The 20,717-nt window shown below is 33.0% G+C and overlaps 2 protein-coding genes and 2 long non-coding RNA genes across 5 annotated transcripts in view; 1 reads left to right on the top strand and 3 right to left on the bottom strand.

The window, feature by feature from the left end:
• LOC117219451 (uncharacterized) overlaps positions 1 to 20,717 on the top strand; it is a 72,995-nt gene that overhangs the window by 20,472 nt on the left and 31,806 nt on the right. The gene's annotated exons all lie outside the window — the stretch shown is intronic.
• Positions 91 to 1,612, bottom strand: LOC143258746 (uncharacterized). Its single transcript, XM_076519369.1, has 2 exons — positions 1,434 to 1,612; positions 91 to 796 (listed from the first exon to the last, which is right to left on the bottom strand). Exons 1-2 carry the CDS (start codon positions 1,528 to 1,530, stop codon positions 564 to 566), a joined length of 330 nt encoding a protein of 109 aa, XP_076375484.1. The 5' UTR covers positions 1,531 to 1,612; the 3' UTR covers positions 91 to 563.
• Positions 2,269 to 3,746, bottom strand: LOC117219462 (uncharacterized). Its single transcript, XR_013032833.1, has 2 exons — positions 3,392 to 3,746; positions 2,269 to 2,969 (listed from the first exon to the last, which is right to left on the bottom strand). It is a non-coding gene; the product is annotated as an uncharacterized LOC117219462 (long non-coding RNA).
• LOC117219460 (uncharacterized) lies at positions 4,322 to 6,563 on the bottom strand. The gene is made up of 2 exons (XR_004490023.2): positions 6,382 to 6,563; positions 4,322 to 5,292 (listed from the first exon to the last, which is right to left on the bottom strand). It is a non-coding gene; the product is annotated as an uncharacterized LOC117219460 (long non-coding RNA).

Genomic DNA, 20,717 nt, shown 5'->3' on the forward strand with positions numbered 1-20,717 from the left:
GTAACGTAATCAATTAAAAGTAAGAAATCAACGCACAGTGCTAAAAATCGAAAACTCAGACTTTTATCTACCATGGCTCATAAACATTGGTCAGGAGTAGCAAGAAACATTTATTTTTGCAGAAGATTCACAACTACAATACACATTTCTCCAATTTCTTCCTTTTCGTCTTAATATTATGTCGCCAATAAGTTGAGGAAATTAACCGTAATAGACTGATTAGAAATAGTTCGCACGTACAACAATTTATAAAAGTTGGAAACATTGTAAATGTTTAAATTAATGAAAGTGCTTGGGCTAGAAATGAACAGAAATGAGGCTTCAAAGATATGTTCCTAATGTAGAGTAATACTAATTGACAATAATAGGTGCGAAGGATTTGTGTTGTAAAGAATATTTAAAAGAACCACAATTTCAGATGCAAATTATTTATGGTGTTAGATACACTGTTTTCATTGGTTGAGAATAGACATCAGCGACGTGACCGGTAACAGTAAGCATAGAATGTCGAATGGAAAAGCAGGAGTTCGTAGTAATATCCTAGGACTGTTTCGATGAAACGTTTAGTAACAAACGCATCTGCGATCCTTACATTTACCACCGTTCCATCTAATACGAGATGCCTTATATCTCTCACCGATGCAATCGGCATTGCAACCAAATTCATCGGAACTTATCATTCGAATAAACCAATTCGCATCGCATCTAGCCCGGCGTGCTACTCGAACATGTTCATCACCAACACTGGAAAGTGTTGCCATGTCGTCATATCCAGCTTCACGCTTCAGAATATGCTCTAAAAAGAATTCTACAGTTATTATCATAGTTAAATAACTACTTTGCGCTCGTTAAAACTGTTCCTATTTGATTACGTTGGATCGCACACGCGCGTTACTCTGAATCTTCTGATTGAATTTGAAATCTTTCGAATTTTCGTGAAAATTTCGTTTCAGAAAAGCAAACACTTTTGTTCTAATCGTTTCCTTCATTTTAATCGAGAAATTGGAGAAGATCGCCAAATGTATTCGTGTTGCAGTTTGAAATCTTCATTTATAGAGTAGGAAAACTTTGAAGAAGAGAAATCTTGCACAAAAGAACAGGTGAGAAATGTTTGCATTTGTTTCGTTGCAAAAACTTTGAAAATGTATTTTTTTTAATTACTCCTATCATTATACCCAATCTTCAATTTCTGTAGAAATTTGACACGACGTCTAGTAAACTAGTTTGTCTATCATACCAACAAAATTCAAATTGTTTGTTACAATTCTAAAAAAAGCTATTGCGTTTTAGAAGGTACAGCGATTTTTTTTCGCTAACCGTATATTGTTTCTACTACTAAGGCTAATTGATTTTTGTCGACGGTCATAAAAGGAATGTTATTATTCTGTGAATAAAGTGTTTCATTGATGTAACAATGTAACTTTATTACTTACTTATCGTAGCATGTATGGCAGCGAAGTCTGATGGAGCACTTTCTACGGACACATAGACGACCGTAACGAAGATGAATAGAGCGACGAAAAGTTTCATGTTTGATCAAATGACAAGTCGCTTATGAAACGTTTGAAACTGACCTAAGTGCAACTACTGTGCTTATTCAAAAGAAAGGTGGTGACTGACTCTTTTATACATACTTTGAGAGTGATATTATGCATTACCAACCACATCCTTGCCGCAGAATTTCCTTGCATATACGGCGGCAGGAAAACCCACTTAGAAAAACAACTGATAAAGATGCGATGCAACGCTAATCAAAATATCATTTCCGTGCAAGTATGTATCTAAATTAAAAAACTGAAGAAATACGCGTCGCGCGTAGGTTTCCTTTTTCCGTACAAATTCGTGATAAACGCGACACAAATGCACAGCAATAGTACGATTTATCAACGCTACTATCGCGCATGCATAATTTTCTTAACAAAAAACTGAATATCTTCATGTTTTATGTTGATCGCTCGTAATATTTGTTATAATGTCGATACTAATTGCAAATTCTAAATAAGATAATACTTCATTCATTGTTTAAACTTTACGCAATTGTGATACTGAAGAAATCTTGTGTTTTTCTTTGAATATATTTTATTACATTTTAAAGCAAAATATATCAATATTAAATGTTATGAACATTGTGATTATTAAGGTTGTTGAATTTGTTTACAAATGCCCTACGAGGATATAGAAATATACAGGGTGGGGCATTTAAAACTGTTCGCCCGAATAATTCGTTTGTCTTTAACAATAGGAAAAAATAGTTGCAGACAATGTTGCTTTGTTTCAAAGGGACAATATTATATTTAAATAATATAAATATATTTGCCTTTGGCATATTTTTGTAGGAGCTTTAGCTTCTGTGATATTGAGGATCATACATACAACGTTATTAATGTTTGATGTTACTTTTGTTAACATATTCACTCTGACACGTTAACCCCCGAGTATTGGGACATGCAACGATATTTCAGATATCCTTTTCATTCGTTCGGAAATTCGCAAAATTTATAAATCTTATAATTGTATGAATTAATAATTAATCTTGATGTAGAAATGAACAGAAATAAAAATATAAAGATGAATTTCTGATAGTAATAACTACAAACGATTTATGTATCAAATAATATTTATAACAACCGCGAATTTGGATGCAAATTGTTTATAGTATTGTAGCTGTAACAATAACTATACATATATACATAGAATGTCCAATGGAAATGCAGAAATTCATAATAAGATGGGAAAATTGTTTCGAAAAGACACTCAGAAGCAAACACATTGTCCATTCACGCATCTACCATCGCGATTTGGTCTTCTCGTAATGCAGTCGGCATAGCAATTGAGATTATCGAAACCTACTGTTCGAGAAAACCAATCTCCTCCGCAACTCTTCCCGCCTACTTCTCGAACATATTCATCTCCAATCCTTGAAGGTGCTTCCATTTCGTCATATCCAGCTTCGCGCTTCAGAATATGATCTGAGAAGAATTCTATAATTACTATCATACTTCAATAATCATCTGGTATTCTTAAAAAATATTTCAATTTGGTCATATAGGATTGATACGTTTGTTTTCAGCTAACATAACAGTACATATTACGTTTAGCGCTCTGTTATATGCAACAAGTACATTTATCTTGAAACTAACTACATAATCATACACCTCTGGATCTTCTAATGGCATCTAAAATTTTTAGAATATTTTTGGGAAGTTTCGTGCGAGTGTATCAAACACTTCCGACATGTTCGTTTCCTTTAGTTTAATCGTGAAGTTGCAAAATGCTGCCGAAAATATATGTAATGCAGTTTGAAATATTCATTGATGGAATAGAGAAACTTTGAAGAAGAGAATAAAGTGTTTCATCGATGCAGCAATTTTTTGCTTCATTTATTACTTACTTAAAGCAGCATGTATGGTAGCGGAGTCCTTTACACGAGTTGCTTCTACGAACACGTAGACGATCGTAACGAAGATACAAAGTGCGACGAAAGTTTCATGTTTGATCAAATAGCTTTGTTAGTCGAACGTTTGTAACTGACCTAGAAGTAACTGCTGTATCTATTATATTCAAAAGTGACGACAGACCTTTATATACTTATCTAGAATCTACTAGTTTTTAACACTAGTCACTTCGTTGTCGCAGAATCTCCTTGCATAATCGGCGGAAGAAAAAGCTACTCGAAAAATTAACAAAGACATACATGAATAATGACATTTCTTAAAATGAAATAACTCTTAAAAAACTAGGACAAATATCTCAAATTTTTTTTAATGGACGAGTTGGATGACAAGAGATATAGAAAAATGATATGTTCTCAACTTTTTCATCTGAGCCTACAACGAAAAGTTTAAACAATGTATTTTGTAAATCTTAGCAAAAAATTTCATTAAAATTGATCGACACAGGAACAAGCTACAGGTATTGAAAGATATAAAAATCTTCAGATTTCTTACAGTTACTTACATGTTTCTTACAGTCATGAAATACTGTGATTTCATCTATTTTCAATTGTTTCTAGCTCATAAGAACGTTAAGCAATTTTGATTGAATCTTTTTTCATTCCAACCAATTGTAAGTTTTGCAAAAATATTTTTACTCATTGTTTAGTAAACTAGTCAGTATAAAATCTCAAATAAATTCAATTCACATGGTCCAATTTTTGAAGAAGTTATTTAAGAATAAAAAGTTATTAAAATTATTAAAGAATACCAAAATATGAATTTTGAATCATGAAAATATCTAAAAATTGATTATTGTTTGTAAATTGCGTTCATAATTTTGGATTTCCGGAAAGTGGACAAGGATACGCATAAAGAATTATATCATCTAGGAATATCTTATCTTCTTTTATTGAAGCGTAAATTACAATGAAAGGTGTAGAACGTCCGTGTTCGTAAATATATGTCTACTACTACACGTAAAGGCAATATTTTCTTTTCATCGACTCTGCTATATTCTACGATAACAACACACATGTTACGTTAAAACGGCTGTATTTCAAACTAACTCTCTTGAACATGGAGTTTCGTATACCAAAATATTATTTCGCGTTACCCACTCGATATTACATGTTACAATCATTATGACCAACTCTATTGATACGTGTTCGTATAATTCTTGTTATGCTTCGAACGAATAAAGACCGTGCGTCTTCAATATGAGAGAATTTCATGGGACACAATTTAATCCTTAATAAAGCACTATAAAAGCCTCGAGACAACTCGGAATACTTTATTTTTACTTACGTACTTGTTTACGTCAAATAAGCATTTCTGAAGCAATCGCAATACTTAATATCAGTCGAAGCACAAAATAACCGTTCCATGGCTAGATTCGTACCATTAAATTATGAAAGTTGATTATTACAGAATTTCTGAAGATCGTTTGTGCGCACAAAAATTCGCAAAATTTCGATATTTCTTAACTGTACAAGTTAATAAAAGTGCTTGTTGCAAAAAATGTTTAAAATGGCCGCAAATTCACAATCATTTTGTTTATGGTATTGTTTACACTGTTTTCATTGTCCGAGAATAGACATCAACAATGCGACTGGCAATTCATAATGATGCTTATAACGCGACGTTCATTATAATACTAATTGTTACAAATTGTAACAAACACATCTGCGATCCTTGCATTTACCACCGTACCACCTCATACCATTTGGCTTATCTCTCTCACCAACGCAGTCGACGTTACAACCGAAATCATCGGAACTTATCGTTCGAATAAACCAATTAGCATCACACCTTGCTCTGCGTCTTACTCGAACATGTTCATCTCCCTCGCGGGAAGTTTCTGAAAAGAATTCTCCAATTATTATCGTGCTTAAATAACTATCTTGTATTCTAAAAAAAAAAGAATCGAAGATTTAGTTATATCGTATTGATAAGCAACCCTTCAGCTAACAGTATAACGTTTAATTAGTTCAATTAACAGTGCTGTATTCAATGACCAGCACGCAATTTTGTCTTCGAAATAAGCATTCGCCGTGTAGCCATACATATGGATGCTACTCTGAATCTTCTAATGGTATTTGAAATTTTTGGAATTTTCTTGAAAGTTTCGTTTGAGAAAAATAAACACTTCTGGTCTAATCGTTTCCCTTAGTTTAATCCAGAAGTTCGAAAATGTTGCTAAAAATATTAGTGTTGCAGTTTAAAATGTTTATTCATGGAACGATAAAATTTTGAAGAAGAAATCTTACACAAAAGAACCGGTTAGAAAGGTTTGCATTTATTTCAGCATACACCTAAGTTAACGCAACATTCGAAACTCGTTGTTCATATTTTCGTTGCAGGTTCAAATAAAAAGCTTGAAAAACATAATTTACTGCAATCTTTACAGATACATATTTACGCCTTGTAAATTATCCTCCAGCAAACTAGTTCGTATAACATCTCAAAAAATTCGAGTTGTTCGCTGTAATTTTCAAAAAGGTATTCTGTTTTAAAAATGTGTACGAATATTTTTTTTACACTGGTTGTATATGAGCTCGCCTCATTTTCATTGGCATAAAAACTATGTTATTATGATATGAATAATTTCGTTAACACTTTAACGACCGTTCACACAACATGTGTGTGATGCTGTCGCCGAAGGTTGTTGGCCAGTACCACACTCTTTGTGTGATAATTTATGAATGTAAACAAGTGTGGATATTGCTATTGGCTTCATATTTCATTGTCACGTCTTTGATTATAGGTAATTATTGCCTATTTTTAATTATTGCCTATTTGTTTTTTGTTTTATGTTAACTTTTTCGTGAATTTAATAAAGTTCTTTAAAATTAATTCTTCAAAAATACTGCCGGCCCCTGGCGACGTTTGACTGCGTAGACGTGCGGTCGTTAAAGTGTTAATATAGCAATGTAGGTCTATTGCTTACCAATCTTATTAGCCATATCGTCGAGGTGTTCTGTTGGAGCACTTTGTACGGACACGTAAGCGATCGTAACGAAGACACAGAGAACAAGGAAAAGTTTCATGTTTGATTCAATAACTAATTGCTTGTCAAACGCTTGAAACTTATCTACAGAGCAACTGCTACAACTATTTCAGATAGAAGTGATGACTGGCCTTTATATATACAATTGAGAATCCAATGTCTTTATGTCTAGCCAATTATTTGCAGCAAAATTTCCTTGTATATTCAGCGGAAGGGAAAACCGCGTAAGAAATCAACAACGGATGCATATATGACGTAATCGTTAGTGAAGTATCATTTCTATGCTTCTTTGAATTACAATATAAAAATTTTCTACAGAAAAAATCTATATAATGGACTCTTTAAATAATTTTTTAATTAAACATCGTGCAGGGTGCATTTAAATATATGGTACATGCAGTCACGGCGCGAATATTATTCAAAAATAAATGGTAAATATGAAATGAAATATTTCGCTCAAAAAGTAGTTTCCGAGAAAGTTGAATTTTAATATTAATATTATTATATAACATAAGAATTATATATAAAATGAATTTCCTAACTTGATTTTTCAAGAAACATAGTCTCGGATGAAAAAATTGCATTCAACAACTTCCATTTATATTTTTATATGTGTATATGTACTTGTATATTTTCACCCACACTTTCTTCTCGACTTTTCAGTACTCTAAATTTAATATTTTAAATCTGTTATTTTAATTTGTACGATTAAATACTTAATAATGTTTAAAGTTTCTAGAATTGTGTAGAAACATGACAAATTTTTCAGCACGATTTCATTATGGATCTACATGCAGCTTTAAATGAACGAAACTGTAGCTAATGCAGCCAGTGTAATTTACATGACATACAATTTTCCTCCGCATCTACGTTTTCCGAGAAGCTTATAAATTGTTTTTATTTATTCCATGTTACGCAAGATCGTTGGTAAAGGTTCCAATTTGTAAGCCGAATTTCAATTATTCAGCGTAGAAATGCGCAGAAGCTTTTACACTACGCAACGTCCACGAACGAACTGTCCAAGTTAAATTAACATTTGCAGTTAAATTGGAATTCTTGTTTCGACACAAAGGGCTCAAAGCGAACAGAATTAGCAATAGAAATTGTGATCATTCTGGTGAAGTTACACCGCAAATACATGTAGCAATCAATACAAATCTACTTCCGGAAACTTTTCCATCGGCCCTCGGCAAATGTTCGCGTCGCTTGATATACGATGCTGACAAAGTACAAATTCTTTCGTCCGATACGTGGATAGAAATTGACATTGTTCCCTTCTCTTTGTAAAATACGCTCCCAATATTATCTATCTTACAATCTGAAAAGCTACTCAATTTCTCAACTTTGCCTTTTTTAAATTCAAGATTATTGTGTGAAAGCTTCTTAGAATGTAGTTCTATCATTTGGATTCTAATTGAACTCTTGTAACAAAAGATACTATTTTACTTCTTTCAATTTTCATAAACTATAGAAATACCCGTTCCACAATGAAACATTCCATGCACAATATAGTATTTATTATTACGACAATCTGCGGATTATTTTTGAAACAAATTGGATTTCTGGAAAAATAATATGTGAACGTAGTTCGTCCGCTTTTTAACAGGATATTTTTTAAATCCTTAATTGGTATAATGATTGTAATAAAATGTCTAGTAGATCATAACAAATCCTGAATAAAAAGTGCGAAAAAATGTGTCGATCTAATCCTAGATTTACGCTGCATTCATATTTTATTCTTACTACCGCATGAAGTCATAAAACCATGGAAAATGAAAATTGCATTATAACATGAAATAAAAATATAATGTTAGGTTTCTCTCCCCGAAGAAATTCACGAACTTGACGTGAACTTACACATGTAGCACGATTATCGGCGATACTGTTTTCAAACATGAACACCCAATTTTGTTTCATATTATGCAAAATCATTCAAACATCTAAGCTGAGTTTTCCATGTTTATGAACACTGCCGCCGATATTTGTCTAAACTTGCATTATGTTTATGACAAATATCTATGACGAGAAAAATCTTGTACTCCGTGAGGGAAATGAAAATTTAGAAAACCATAAATGAACTTGACATAACCCTGGAATACGAAATGAAATTGTCTTGAACAGAGCTACAACAAACCTGGCCAAATAAAAACATAAATCTGCACTCGAAGCCAAAAAACTTTGATAATATAAACATTATTTGGAACGTGATATAACAATTTCAGTGGCGGCTCAGAGTGACTACTCGAGTGAAAAGGGTTAAAAAAGCAAAGGTCACCTGATAAATATACATTAAATATACCTGAAAGACCCCGACGATCGTTGTATGACGTTCTCCTCGAAACAAAGCAAGTTCACTTGAAATATTTTTTTTTTTAATAATGAATAGCTCAGGAAATAATTACGTCGATAGATTGAAATTAAACACCCCGTACATCAAGTTAATTGGTCGTTGAATGCCTTGAACTTTAACGTCACGGGAATGTTCGTAAAACGTTCTAAATAAGTGTGAGAGCTAGTTAAAATTCAATTAGCGACTAAAACGCGTGCGCGAGCCGAGACATAAAATTGAATTCAATCTTTCGCGCAAATTGAAAATCAAACTGGAGCCGAAACTGGTGTTTTAATAGTTATTCAACGAAATTGTTCGAGTTTAAATGTGACCTTCGTAAATGCGAAGTTAAATCTAAATCCGGTAAGTTCATTTGGAAGTTCATTTGGAAACAATTATACAGCGAAGGCGCTGTCATTAGTAAAACAATACATTAAGAAGTGTGTCGCGTGTTCGGAACAGGTGGTATTCTGGTTTGTACGGCTGTAGGAAGGGTCGGGAATTGCGAGTTATAAGCGTCCTCGAACTTGCATTATTGTAGAGCAGATCGCGGGATATAAATTAGCGTAACGGGCAAGTGTCGCGCATAATGCATAATGATAATTTGCAGAGAACTTCCCGTGCAATTTAAGCGCTGCAACGCAGAAGGGTATCGCCGTGTAACCGAAGTACAATCCGATGGACCAGCAGCGAAGAAAATAGGTTTCCGAGCTGCTTGTCATTATTATTGCTACGTACTATGATACGAGAACGCGGTGGAACATCGCGCACCCAACCCCTGCTCTGTATCCGTAATGTGAATTGGATTATTGAAATTAAACGCTGACGCGAATCCGATCGTTAGAGGCTGAATTTGCATTACACGATTTCGGTGGGACTGCGACCGTTACGAATTTCAACTTCTCTATTAACGGCTGAATGTTAATCCGAATTGCGACAACCGAAATGAAATTCAAGTTCAAACGACCGCGATCCAGTTCACGCTCGACACAGAAGTTCGAACGATATCCGTGTATTCAATTCGAAACTTAAACTGTAACGGTCGGATTCGGAACGTTACAATCGTGCTCACTCTCGATGAATTATAGCTGACAAACTGCGAAAACGCGGTAACCGCGTTGTGTTAAATCCTGTTACCCTCGCAATGTTCTTCCATGCTCGGCGATCTGCAACTCCAGGCACAATCCAATTTTCTCAGGCCGAATGCAGTTAAACGAAACGTTACGTAAACCACACGATCAAGCGTTTTAACTTCAATCTCGGTTCTTTCTCCTTCCGCACGCCGTCCCATCCGGAAACAAGGTTTAGATAAAGAGAACCGACGAGTGATTTGCGTACACGAAACAAATTAATTATTCGCTCGAGTGAAAAAATCTCGAACATTCTCGAGGGTTTCGTATTGACTACGACTTATCGGTACTTCTAGCAAAAGGTGACCCTATTTTGTGGAGATCAAGCCCCAGTTCGCAGATTTACCGAGAACTTTCTTCGAAGTTTAAATTTGTACAAGCCGAACAGAATTTTTAGCGCGTTTTAGGCCAGATAATTGTCAAATAAGTATAAAAACATTTTCGGTTAATTAGACATTTAGACATTTATAATTAGATGTTTAGTTCTGTGTCTATGAAGCAAAAACTTCAAAATTATTTGACATTTTTGGAAACAGCTTCCTACGTGAAATTAGTCTGAGAAACTTTATAATTATATTGTGAATTTCTGGTAAAGAGGAAAGTAATTTATTTGAGTAAGAAAGCTGTTATACGTATAGTCGGTCACGAAAATATTGAGACAATTGTAACGAAATCGTGCATACTTTCACAATCTTTAATTATTTATAGCTTGTAACAACGTTAACCGATTTCAATGAAATTTCCAGCCTGCATATAAGTTACCGTAATCTACAAAATACAACGTATAACATTGAATTATTCACACAAATGAAACAGTTAAAAGATGAGTCTTTTTATTTGTTTTTGCTATTTCAATCAATTGTAATTTCTGCAACAATTCGTTTGGTGATTGTTTAGTGAACTAAACTTTCTAACATTTTAGAAAAATCCATTTAATCTAATTTTTACAAATTTGCTCCATATTAGAAAGTGTCGGAATATTTTCGTAACTAACTGTAGTCAAACATTTAATAGAAAACCTCCTCGTTACATATTTTTCACAGTTCATTTTAATTACCGTAATAAAGTGTTTTTACGTTCTTCCACAAGCACAACCATAATTTTATCGACTCCGCGTCGACGAAGACACGATTCATTTCCAACTTCGTAGAACTACCTGCGCGATCATAAATCACAAATTTGATCAAAATGGCAAAAGTTTTCGATTTCACGTCGAGCAGCCACCCGAGGAGCAGTAAAAGTTTTAAAATTGTTAGGTCGTTTTAGGACCGTTCGATTTCAATGTAATAATTTCACAAAATATTTATCCTAGCATAGAATGGAATTGTATTGGAAACGCGAATTAACAGCGACACAAATCTATGTATTATTCGAACAAACATTTCGGATATTATTTACCCTAAAACAGGTCTCTACAATTACGATGATCAGACGTGTTGTCTATGCAAATTTACATTATCATAAACAAATTTGAAGAAAGAGGAATTTTATAAGATAATGGTGACAATTGACAAAACAAGATTAAAAATTATATTAAATTGTACTTGAACGTGTATTTTATTATTTTTAGACATAATTTGAATGCTGATAAATGTGTGTGTGTGCAGGAACATCTACAATCTAGTCATAATTTCTGTTTTCTTAAACGGAAACCAAATGTCAATTTTACTACTGAAATATAATTAAGTATTCTTATTTAAAGCATAAGTACTTTCAACCCTTTTCAATCCTTTAAAATGAGATTTTGAATTTGATTTTGGCACAGTTTTTTGGGGGACTTTTGGCAAATTCGACCATTGAATTTCAAACTTAGCACTTTTTCTGGCTGGATAAGAAAACGGACGACTACTTTCATAAGCTTTAACTTTGTAGCTCTAAGGGTGAAACGTGGTCGAGGAGCACGATCGATACACTATCTAAAGCTGCACTCACCAGGTCTTTGGTTTATTGGATATCACTCGATATCTTTCAAGGAATCGCATTCGAGGATGGTCGATTCATTGGAATACAGGTGGGATTAGCAGCTCCGTGGTCCAAATTGCAATGTCCTTATTAACTGTGAACGGATATGCGAGTTCAATAAAAGGTCAAACTCTAATGATATTTAGTTAAACTTAAAATTAAATTTAACATTATTTTTACCGATATTTTATATTTACCTGTTTGTACCAAATTAGTTTTATAATCACTATAGGATAAGTTGAAAAGTCAGTTGAGAAAAAGAGATTACACTGAAAAGATTTTTATATTAACATTTTAAAAGCTGTTTTTTGTGACCTCTTTGATAAAAATAGTGTCGAATTAAAATTTTAAAAGCTGCCTATTAATTTCTTCGGTAAAAATAGTGTTAAGTCAAAATTCTAAAGAGTGACTTCTGACACCTTCTGTAGAAATAACGTCATAAATATTTAAAATTAGATTGAAATTATGATTGAGATTACATTTTTATTGAAAACGACGATTTTGTTGCATGCGTGCAATATTCTGTAATAAATTGATTGATTAATTGAAATTTGAAGTATTGTTTGAGGGTATTCTCGAAAAGAAAAACATATTACTCTTTTTATTAAATCAGATTCAATTAATTTTTATAATTAATTATGATAAAAGTAAAAGCAATCAGCGCGAATCTTCGCAAACAACGAAAAAAATATACGAGCGAGAATATTAATAAACGAGAACTAATAAACGACAAGAAAATGTTTACATTGTGGAAAGTTAATGACTTTTCTACATTGGTATTACTCAACGGAGTAAAGTCTCCCCTTATCTTAATAGAGAGATAGAAAGAACTTCTAATATAGGAATTTGCGGAGTAATTATTATTATTACGTATATATTCTAGTTATTACTATTAATAATAATAATAAATAACAAGAGTATGTTTACAGTAAGGAAAGTTAATGACTTTCCGTTGGTATTTAACCGTCAAAATAAAGTTTTCCCTTATCTTGCTTTTTATAAAATAATGTATAAAGATAGAAATTTATAGACTAATTATTATTATTACCCAAATATTATTATTGTTATTATTATTATCATTATTATCATTATAAACTAATTATGTCTGGGGAAAATGCAATTAAAGAATACTCATAAACAGTAGTGAAATTCCTGGCAGAACGCATCACAAAGATTAGAATGCATTAGAGATTTGATCCTAGTAACGACAAAAATAGATAGATAAGTACGTCTAAACTGAAAGATGGTAGGACGGTACGCGATTAGGACTATTGTGCGCTAGTTTCAAACTAGATCATCATCTTCTGACTCGGTTTCTGAACGTGAAAGTAGTTATTTCGTTCTAACACGGTAATATGCTCATCGGTTAATCATATTATCGTCAAGTGGCCACTTCATTACCTTTTACTTTACGTGAACCATATAGGAACTCAATTACGAATGTATCACTTAATTAGGCCGAGTATTCCACGTTAATAACCCAGTAAATGCAAACTAAAAGACTTTTAAGCGTGACGCGATTGTCCAAATATTACATGGCACTTTAACGTTTGAGAATATAGAGGTTTCTGCACGTATGTACACAATGTTCGTTTATCTTTTCCAGATAGGAAAAAGTTTATGACAACAAAATATCGTTTGATTTAGAACAACAAATATTGCGATTCATGTTTTTCCCTCTTGGGACATTTTTTTCCAGCTTCCAACGACGGTTTTTCAGTGGCAGTGACTGGACTGCGGATTTTTATGAAGAATTATTAAAACTGACTGCACATTAATTGCAAGCTACGAAAGTTGTGTAGGAAATATTAATAATAACAATATTTGAAATACGGTATTTCAGACCGTTAATTTCAATATCGTTATTTGAAAATGAAAATCGTACTGATTCATTTGTGATAAGACGATTTCAAATAATAAATTATTTCTTTGCATGTTTAAAATGAATTATTTCTCAGCTAAAGTAATACTAGGGTAAAAATGTTCCGTTAATTTGTTATAAGTTGATAGTGATAGCGATATTTATTTTTGATTAGGCGTTGTAAGCTGTTTACAGCAAGAGTGCTATACGTGTGTAAGCTGAACAAATTCTTCTTTATACACTGTATCTGTATTCGTGTCTAAAATAGATAATTTAAACGAAATAACCTGTACAAATACATATGTATATTTATTCATACACTATAGTGCCATTAATAGCTATTATGGCACAAAGAATGTCCTCGCATGTATAATAATTATTAAATGTCATCATTAATTGTATATTTCAGTCTTGAAACGATAAATTTTAACCCTTTGCTGAGTATACCGTCGAGTATTTAACCAGCATAAACATTGATCTTCTAACCTTTAAAATCAACGTGGGCTTGACACATTTTCCTCTCGCATTTAATAAATTAATAACGATAAAGCTTTATAAGCAGGCCGACAGATGTAATTGTAAGAGGAAGCATTAACAGTAAGCAGCGGCTGAATGAACTTGTTAAAAATAATAAAAATAATAATAATAATAAGAAGAAGAATAACAAAGCAAATTAATTGCTAGTTAAAAATTTTGAACTTGAACAGCTTCGAGCTTTGCGGTAACATCAAACATGAACATTCGTCAATTACTGTTCAAGCAGAAACGATTACTCAAATTACGGCCGTAAAGGACTGACCGCTTTGCTCCGAGGCGATATTAAAACCGTGCGGGCAGAAAAATGGAAAGGTCGTCCGCGTGATAATAATTTCGCGTTAAATAATGCGGGTACTGACGCAGCTGCCTACCTTTTACCTTTGATATTAACGCGTCTCCGCAATAGGAGGGTGACTTTCGTTGGATCGCGGAGGAAAAAGAGAAGAATCTGAAACCAATTCCGTTCTCCTCACCCCTCCATTTTCCTGTCCCCCTTCCGACCTTTCAATTGAAACGTTACCGAGCGAACTGAAACGAGCGAGAACGTCGACGAACACAGCTACAAGAAAATTCAACGAATCGGATCAAGCGAAACTAGAAACAACGAGGAAGTTTCTCGAAACACATATTGGACCCGTTGTTCGCGCTGATGTTTCCCGTCCCGTTAACTTCGATCGCCGACTCATCGCATTCCTGATACAGAGCAGTACTGGTACACCGACGAACATTTTCCAGGACAAAATGACTTCAATATCTTGTGCATTAATGCCGGCAACGTTCCTCGTGCATACAGGGAACAGCGGTATATCTCCGCTGCTTTTGTAGCACGACGGATAAAATGCTCTGTACAAAGTTGAGCTATTACAAACGGTACGTTTCATGATGGAACGACGAGTAACCCTAGAACGACGCCCTTCTATATTTCGGTATAAATAACATTGTGGGCTCGCGGGCGACCTAAGATAAAATCTTAATGATTGAAATATTATTTATTATTTTCAAAATACAAGGAGACCAAAATCTCAGTACAAATTTGTGAAAAAGACTTAAGAGGATAAGGAAAACCTTAACGTTTTAATATTTATTTACACGTTTGCAGATAAATTAAAATTTTGGTGGGGTCGTTCCAGGGTTAAATATTGGAATTCGATCCCTTTCCCCGGAATCTACCACCAGTTGTCGACCTCAAATTTTTGGAATATTTACATTATGGCTGAAATACGTGTCGCTATTAGTAGTAAAAGCACGCGAAAAGACTTGATCGGTCGCGAATCATTTTATGTGACATAAACATCCGAGTGTCGTAAAACGCGATTTTATGGGAGAAGCGTTTATCCAAAATATAAAATCTTGCTTCCGTCAGTTTATACGTTACGATCACCTTGTAAGCATTTTTCGCCTACTTATATCAGTCTGTTATCAAATACAAAATTTAAAAGTTCGATGTTTTGGTACCAAAAATGCCTATTTATGTTGTGCGAAACTCTATAATCTTTTAGTTCTTTTTTTTTTAATTCTACGACACCATAGTTATTTTAATGTCAATGCTTTTATAGATAGAGCATTCAAAATTAAATATTGGAAAACTAATGATTTTAAAGTGCTTTAATTTTTAGACGTATCTAACTCGAGATTAAATGACAGAAATTATATGATTATTAAACCCTTGCAGGACAATTAACAGACTCCTTAACACTAATCTATTTAATTATATATTATATACTATTATATTATTTATATATTAGTATATATTATATACTATTTAATTTTTGTTTTCTGTAGTATGACTCGCATACTTTCATTTCTAGATATTTATAACAGAAAAATCAAATTTTGTTTCGATTTAGATAAAATGAGTAACATCCATAATTAGTACAAGTGGTTAACGACGTTAAATTTAATTCGCACGCTTCATAAGAGCATTGTGTAGTGTTTTATTTAAAAAAATACTTAGACCTTGAAGTGCTGTGAAGACATGACCTTGCAAGAGAATATTCTATTCATAATTATACGGTATCGTAAAATACCAGTTGAGTTTTCTGTACTGGGGCAACAATGGTTGGAAATAATGAAAGTAAATGTTTGGAAGTATTTAGTTGGAAGTAAAATAAGGATCAACAATTATTGGCATTTATTATTCGAATAATTTGATAATTTCAATTCGAATAATTTATTGGAATAATTTTACAATCTCTATTCGAATAATTTATTAGAAAAATTTGACAATCTCTATTCGAATAATTTATCTGAATAAATAAAATAATTTTTTACGAACAATGAATAATTGTTACACGAATAAAGTATTGGATAAAAAAGAATTCATTCGAATAATTATTTTATATATATATATATATAAATGTTCATTCGAAATAATTCTCTGCATTTGGTAAAGATCGTATGAAATAATAGGAATAGTAACAACGATTCAGGACAAGTAATATCGGGAACAATAGCAGAGAGCACAACAGTCTGCCAAATATTGGCACGAACCGATTACCTCCAAAGCCGTAATCAAATTGCAAATGTAATACATCAGGAACGTGACGGGAAATATTATCGCCGTCGATAGAAATACACGATGATATTAACACATCCCGAACACCATCGTATGTAACAATGGGCATGATATATACTGGATCAGTGGAATAATCAAGATGACGCGTGCTATAATACGCCGAGCATTATTTCCATAGGCACATACGGAATGAAACGACGTACGTATACCTGCAACGGATATACCGGAGCTAAACAACAAAAACATGCAAGACACATCGGCCACAAAAATCAATAAACATATAGACTTGACTTGCGGAGTAAAACGTACCCGGAAGAGGAACGCCGCGCACTGTAGTTTCTGCAATCATGTTCGCAGTGGTAGCCATACTGCTGTTGGTGAAAATGTAACGATTTGATTAAAATGGTGTTCGTAAAAACGGAATTTGCAAAAATTTGAAAAATTCATTACTTGCTTTTATATTTATTACATGAAAGTATTATAATAATATGCATATATAAAATGCAAAATATATAATGACCGAATAATTTCGTATAAAATGCAAAAGGCAGTAAAAATTTATTTGCAGAAAGTTTGATAAATTGGACATCAATAAGACAGTCCAAAGCGTGGGTCACATAGACCTAAACACCATAGGAGGATTAAACATATTTATTCAAGTAGCAATAAATTTTGCAGATAAATTGTGATTTGACTACCCAGTTTCTGATAATTAATTTAGATTTAACTCTCTGTTGTCACACAGAATAAAAATGTCGCACATTTTTTTTCGAAAAAGCGACTTTGTTATGAGAAAGATTAAGTTAACAATTAAGTATACTTGGAAGTGAGATATCGAGTTATAATTAAAAAAACGATATTCTAGAATGTTCAAATTGTATTCTCAAATTTTTGAGTCTCAATAGTATTGCTAGTTTTTGAATGACGATTGCTTAAAAACTGAACTGGATGTGAGTGGCCCAGATTGCATAGGAAGTGTGACAGCAGAGGATTAATCAGAGGTTTATAGAACAACTAACCTGTCCAGAAGGAGTACTTTAAAAAATATGTTGTAAAAGTTGATAAATAAAATTATTTACTATATTTATTTGCTATATTTATAATTGAGTTATATTTTTGTCAAAAGGGTCCTTCGTTCGCGTGTTAATAGTACAATCTCTTGCCGCAGTATTTTTTAAAATCTTGTACGCGCTAAAAATTAAAGAACGAAAGAGTAAGAACACGGATGGCCGTTACAACACGTTACAGTGTGATGTTCGCTTGACTGATTAACTCGAAGGGTTACGAAGAATCGATAGGGTTCAGTTAGTCACCCGACAACATACTCACGAATAACACTTTGAAAATATTGGATAACCACCCGCACATTTGCTGAATGATGTATAAACGAATAAAACGATAATAGAAAACATAAAATTTTGTTAATAAACATTAAATTTTTCTGAGAGTTTATCTCTTTAACTAACTTTGTTGTTAATAATAACCCTCAATGTTTTATTCATGTGAAGTGTTCAACAGAAAATAACACGACTGCGTTTGTTTCAAATTTACATAATATTTATTATTTTATTATGTATACACACATTATTAGTAGGTCGTGGATTTTTGTGCAAAATAAAAATTGCCAACAAGGGCAATACACCTTTCAATATTTTCAACACATTAAAAATAAATGCATGCAATTGTCTGTCTAATTATTAGACTGCACTTTTTATACATTTGTGACGAAAATGAGTAGATCAAACCCAAAAGAGAAACGTTTAATGGATTGAACAACACTATTGTATTAGTTTCGAGTCATTAAAGTTATCCAAAAAGGAAAGAAATGCCTGTACGTATAGCTTCTGCATTATGCAATTAATGTAAACTGATAGTGCATGTTTATTCTGCATTAGAGTTCACAATCTACTTATTATTGATACTATAAACGTGGCATATACACTATAAAAGTGGCATATAAAACGCTAAAATATATTTTCCGGAAGAAGCAAGAAACTGTACTTAAGCATGATTACTAGATACTGCACTAATTCATAGCGATAGAATTTACAATACAAGATATTATATAGAATGCAGCAGAATGTCACACGTATCAAGAAGAGCAATACCGATATCCCTTAATGGATAAGAGTGAATAAAAGTTCTGTAAAATGCAATGACATTATAATAACTTATTTATTATTACATTTGCTAACTTATATTATTATTACATTTGCCAACTTAAAATAATAAAACAGAAATAAGATAAAAATTATTAAAATAATTATGTTTTAATAATACTGAATCAAGCTAGCAAAAAATTAATTACATTACTTTTGCTTTGAACAACTCAAATGGTACAATCTTGAAGGGAATTATTCTGCAACTAAAAATAAATTGAAAAATCTGCAATTGTTACTTGTCTAACTTTATATTTTCAAAGAGATTGAAGTTAAAATTTTTATCGAAGATTTGCCTGGTGTCTTTCAACATTCTTTAAGATCAGGATCATGATGCAAAAGATTAAAAAGTTTTGACAAATTAATCTCACAGTTGGGTCGGAGCTTTGAAAGTATTAATATATCATTGAAAATTTTTAGTCAGTTTGTGTTCTTCTCGAGTGTTGGCTTTCGCGATCAATAGTGATTGACATATAAGGAACCCGAAGACACATCGTGGCAATTAATCTGCTAAACGTACCACCCACCCCTTGGATCTCTTAGTCCCCTTAAGAGCATTCGTATTGTGGTATTCCCAATAATGAACTTTCTCGAAGCGATCTCCACCTTTATATACGGCACGGCATGTGGGAGTTGTAACCCTACAAGATGACTTCCCACGGAGACTACCATCGAAAACGATTTGATAACTATCTTGCTGTCCTCCTGAGACTGTTTCAGTGCTTCGGGAATCACATAAGTCGAAGTAGATAGAAAAAGCGATTCTCCAGAAGGTCGCTTAGGCGAACATACTATTTTCTAAGAGTCGCCCTTCGAACTTTTATTGGAAAATTCGTAAAGATGTCGACTGTACAAATAAGAGATACCTGAGGAAAAAACGTACATTTAAAATATAGCTTTTTTGTAAAAGTGTTTTTTCAACAAGTGGTTCAAAACATATTTTGAACTTCTGGCATAAATATTGTGCGTATAATTATTTTTTAAGTAATAATTTAGTATTCTTTATTCATAAATAATTTCCTGAAAATCGAACGATTTTACGTTCAAAAATTTAAATTACTTTTTATTTCATACGACTATTAGTTTTTTTTAAAATCCGAATTTTTTAAATCATCTACGACAAGTTCTTGTTTTCAACCCCTTAGTTTTAAAGAATAACTTGTCACTAGTTTTTAAATAAATAAATTGTATCTGGCATCAAAAAGATCAATAAATTCGTTTACAATAATCGAAGTAAATAAGGCAAAACAAACATAGTTTGTGTTAACGGCATAAACACAAGAACAATACACGTGACCTGAACAGGGACCAGATTCCCACATCCTAGATTATCGAGCTTTATACCACGGCTTTGAGATGGAAGTACATATCTTGATCGCATTGTGTTGCTAATAGGCAAAGGCGGGCAAACGCAGCGTTTCACCAAATCAAGAAACGTTTGACACGCGTTCTCTGGCTTGCGGAAACTCCTACCCTTGCGGTATGCGAGCTTTGATCTTTAACATCGAACACGACATTCTTCAATTACCCTTGTAATGAACATTTCAATCGAATTTCGATCTTGCATCTGATTAGTTACGTACTGATACACGTCCAACAACATTTTTCCAGCCTCTTTGCATTCAATCAGAAACGAATCGTCTATCTAGCTTTAAAATCAACGATTTAGATACATTTAGATAGTTCAATACATATTTTATAAGCATTGTTTCATCGTAGGTAAAATTCAAGTAAAATATTGCTGCCACGCAGCTTTTATGCATTTGTGACAAAAATGACACGA

This window comes from Megalopta genalis, chromosome 2 (assembly GCF_051020955.1).
Source record: "Megalopta genalis isolate 19385.01 chromosome 2, iyMegGena1_principal, whole genome shotgun sequence".
NCBI classification, from domain to species: Eukaryota; Metazoa; Arthropoda; class Insecta; order Hymenoptera; family Halictidae; genus Megalopta; species Megalopta genalis.

What these genes read in the sequence shown, in the direction of transcription:
- LOC143258746 (XM_076519369.1), bottom strand. Translation starts at nt 1,530, where the DNA reads ATGAAACTTTTCGTCGCTCTATTCATCTTCGTTACGGTCGTCTATGTG. An exon ending in TGCCATACATGCTACGATAA is followed by an intron (nt 797 to 1,433) that starts GTAAGTAATAAA and finishes AATTCTTTTTAG; the next exon opens with AGCATATTCTGAAGCGTGAA.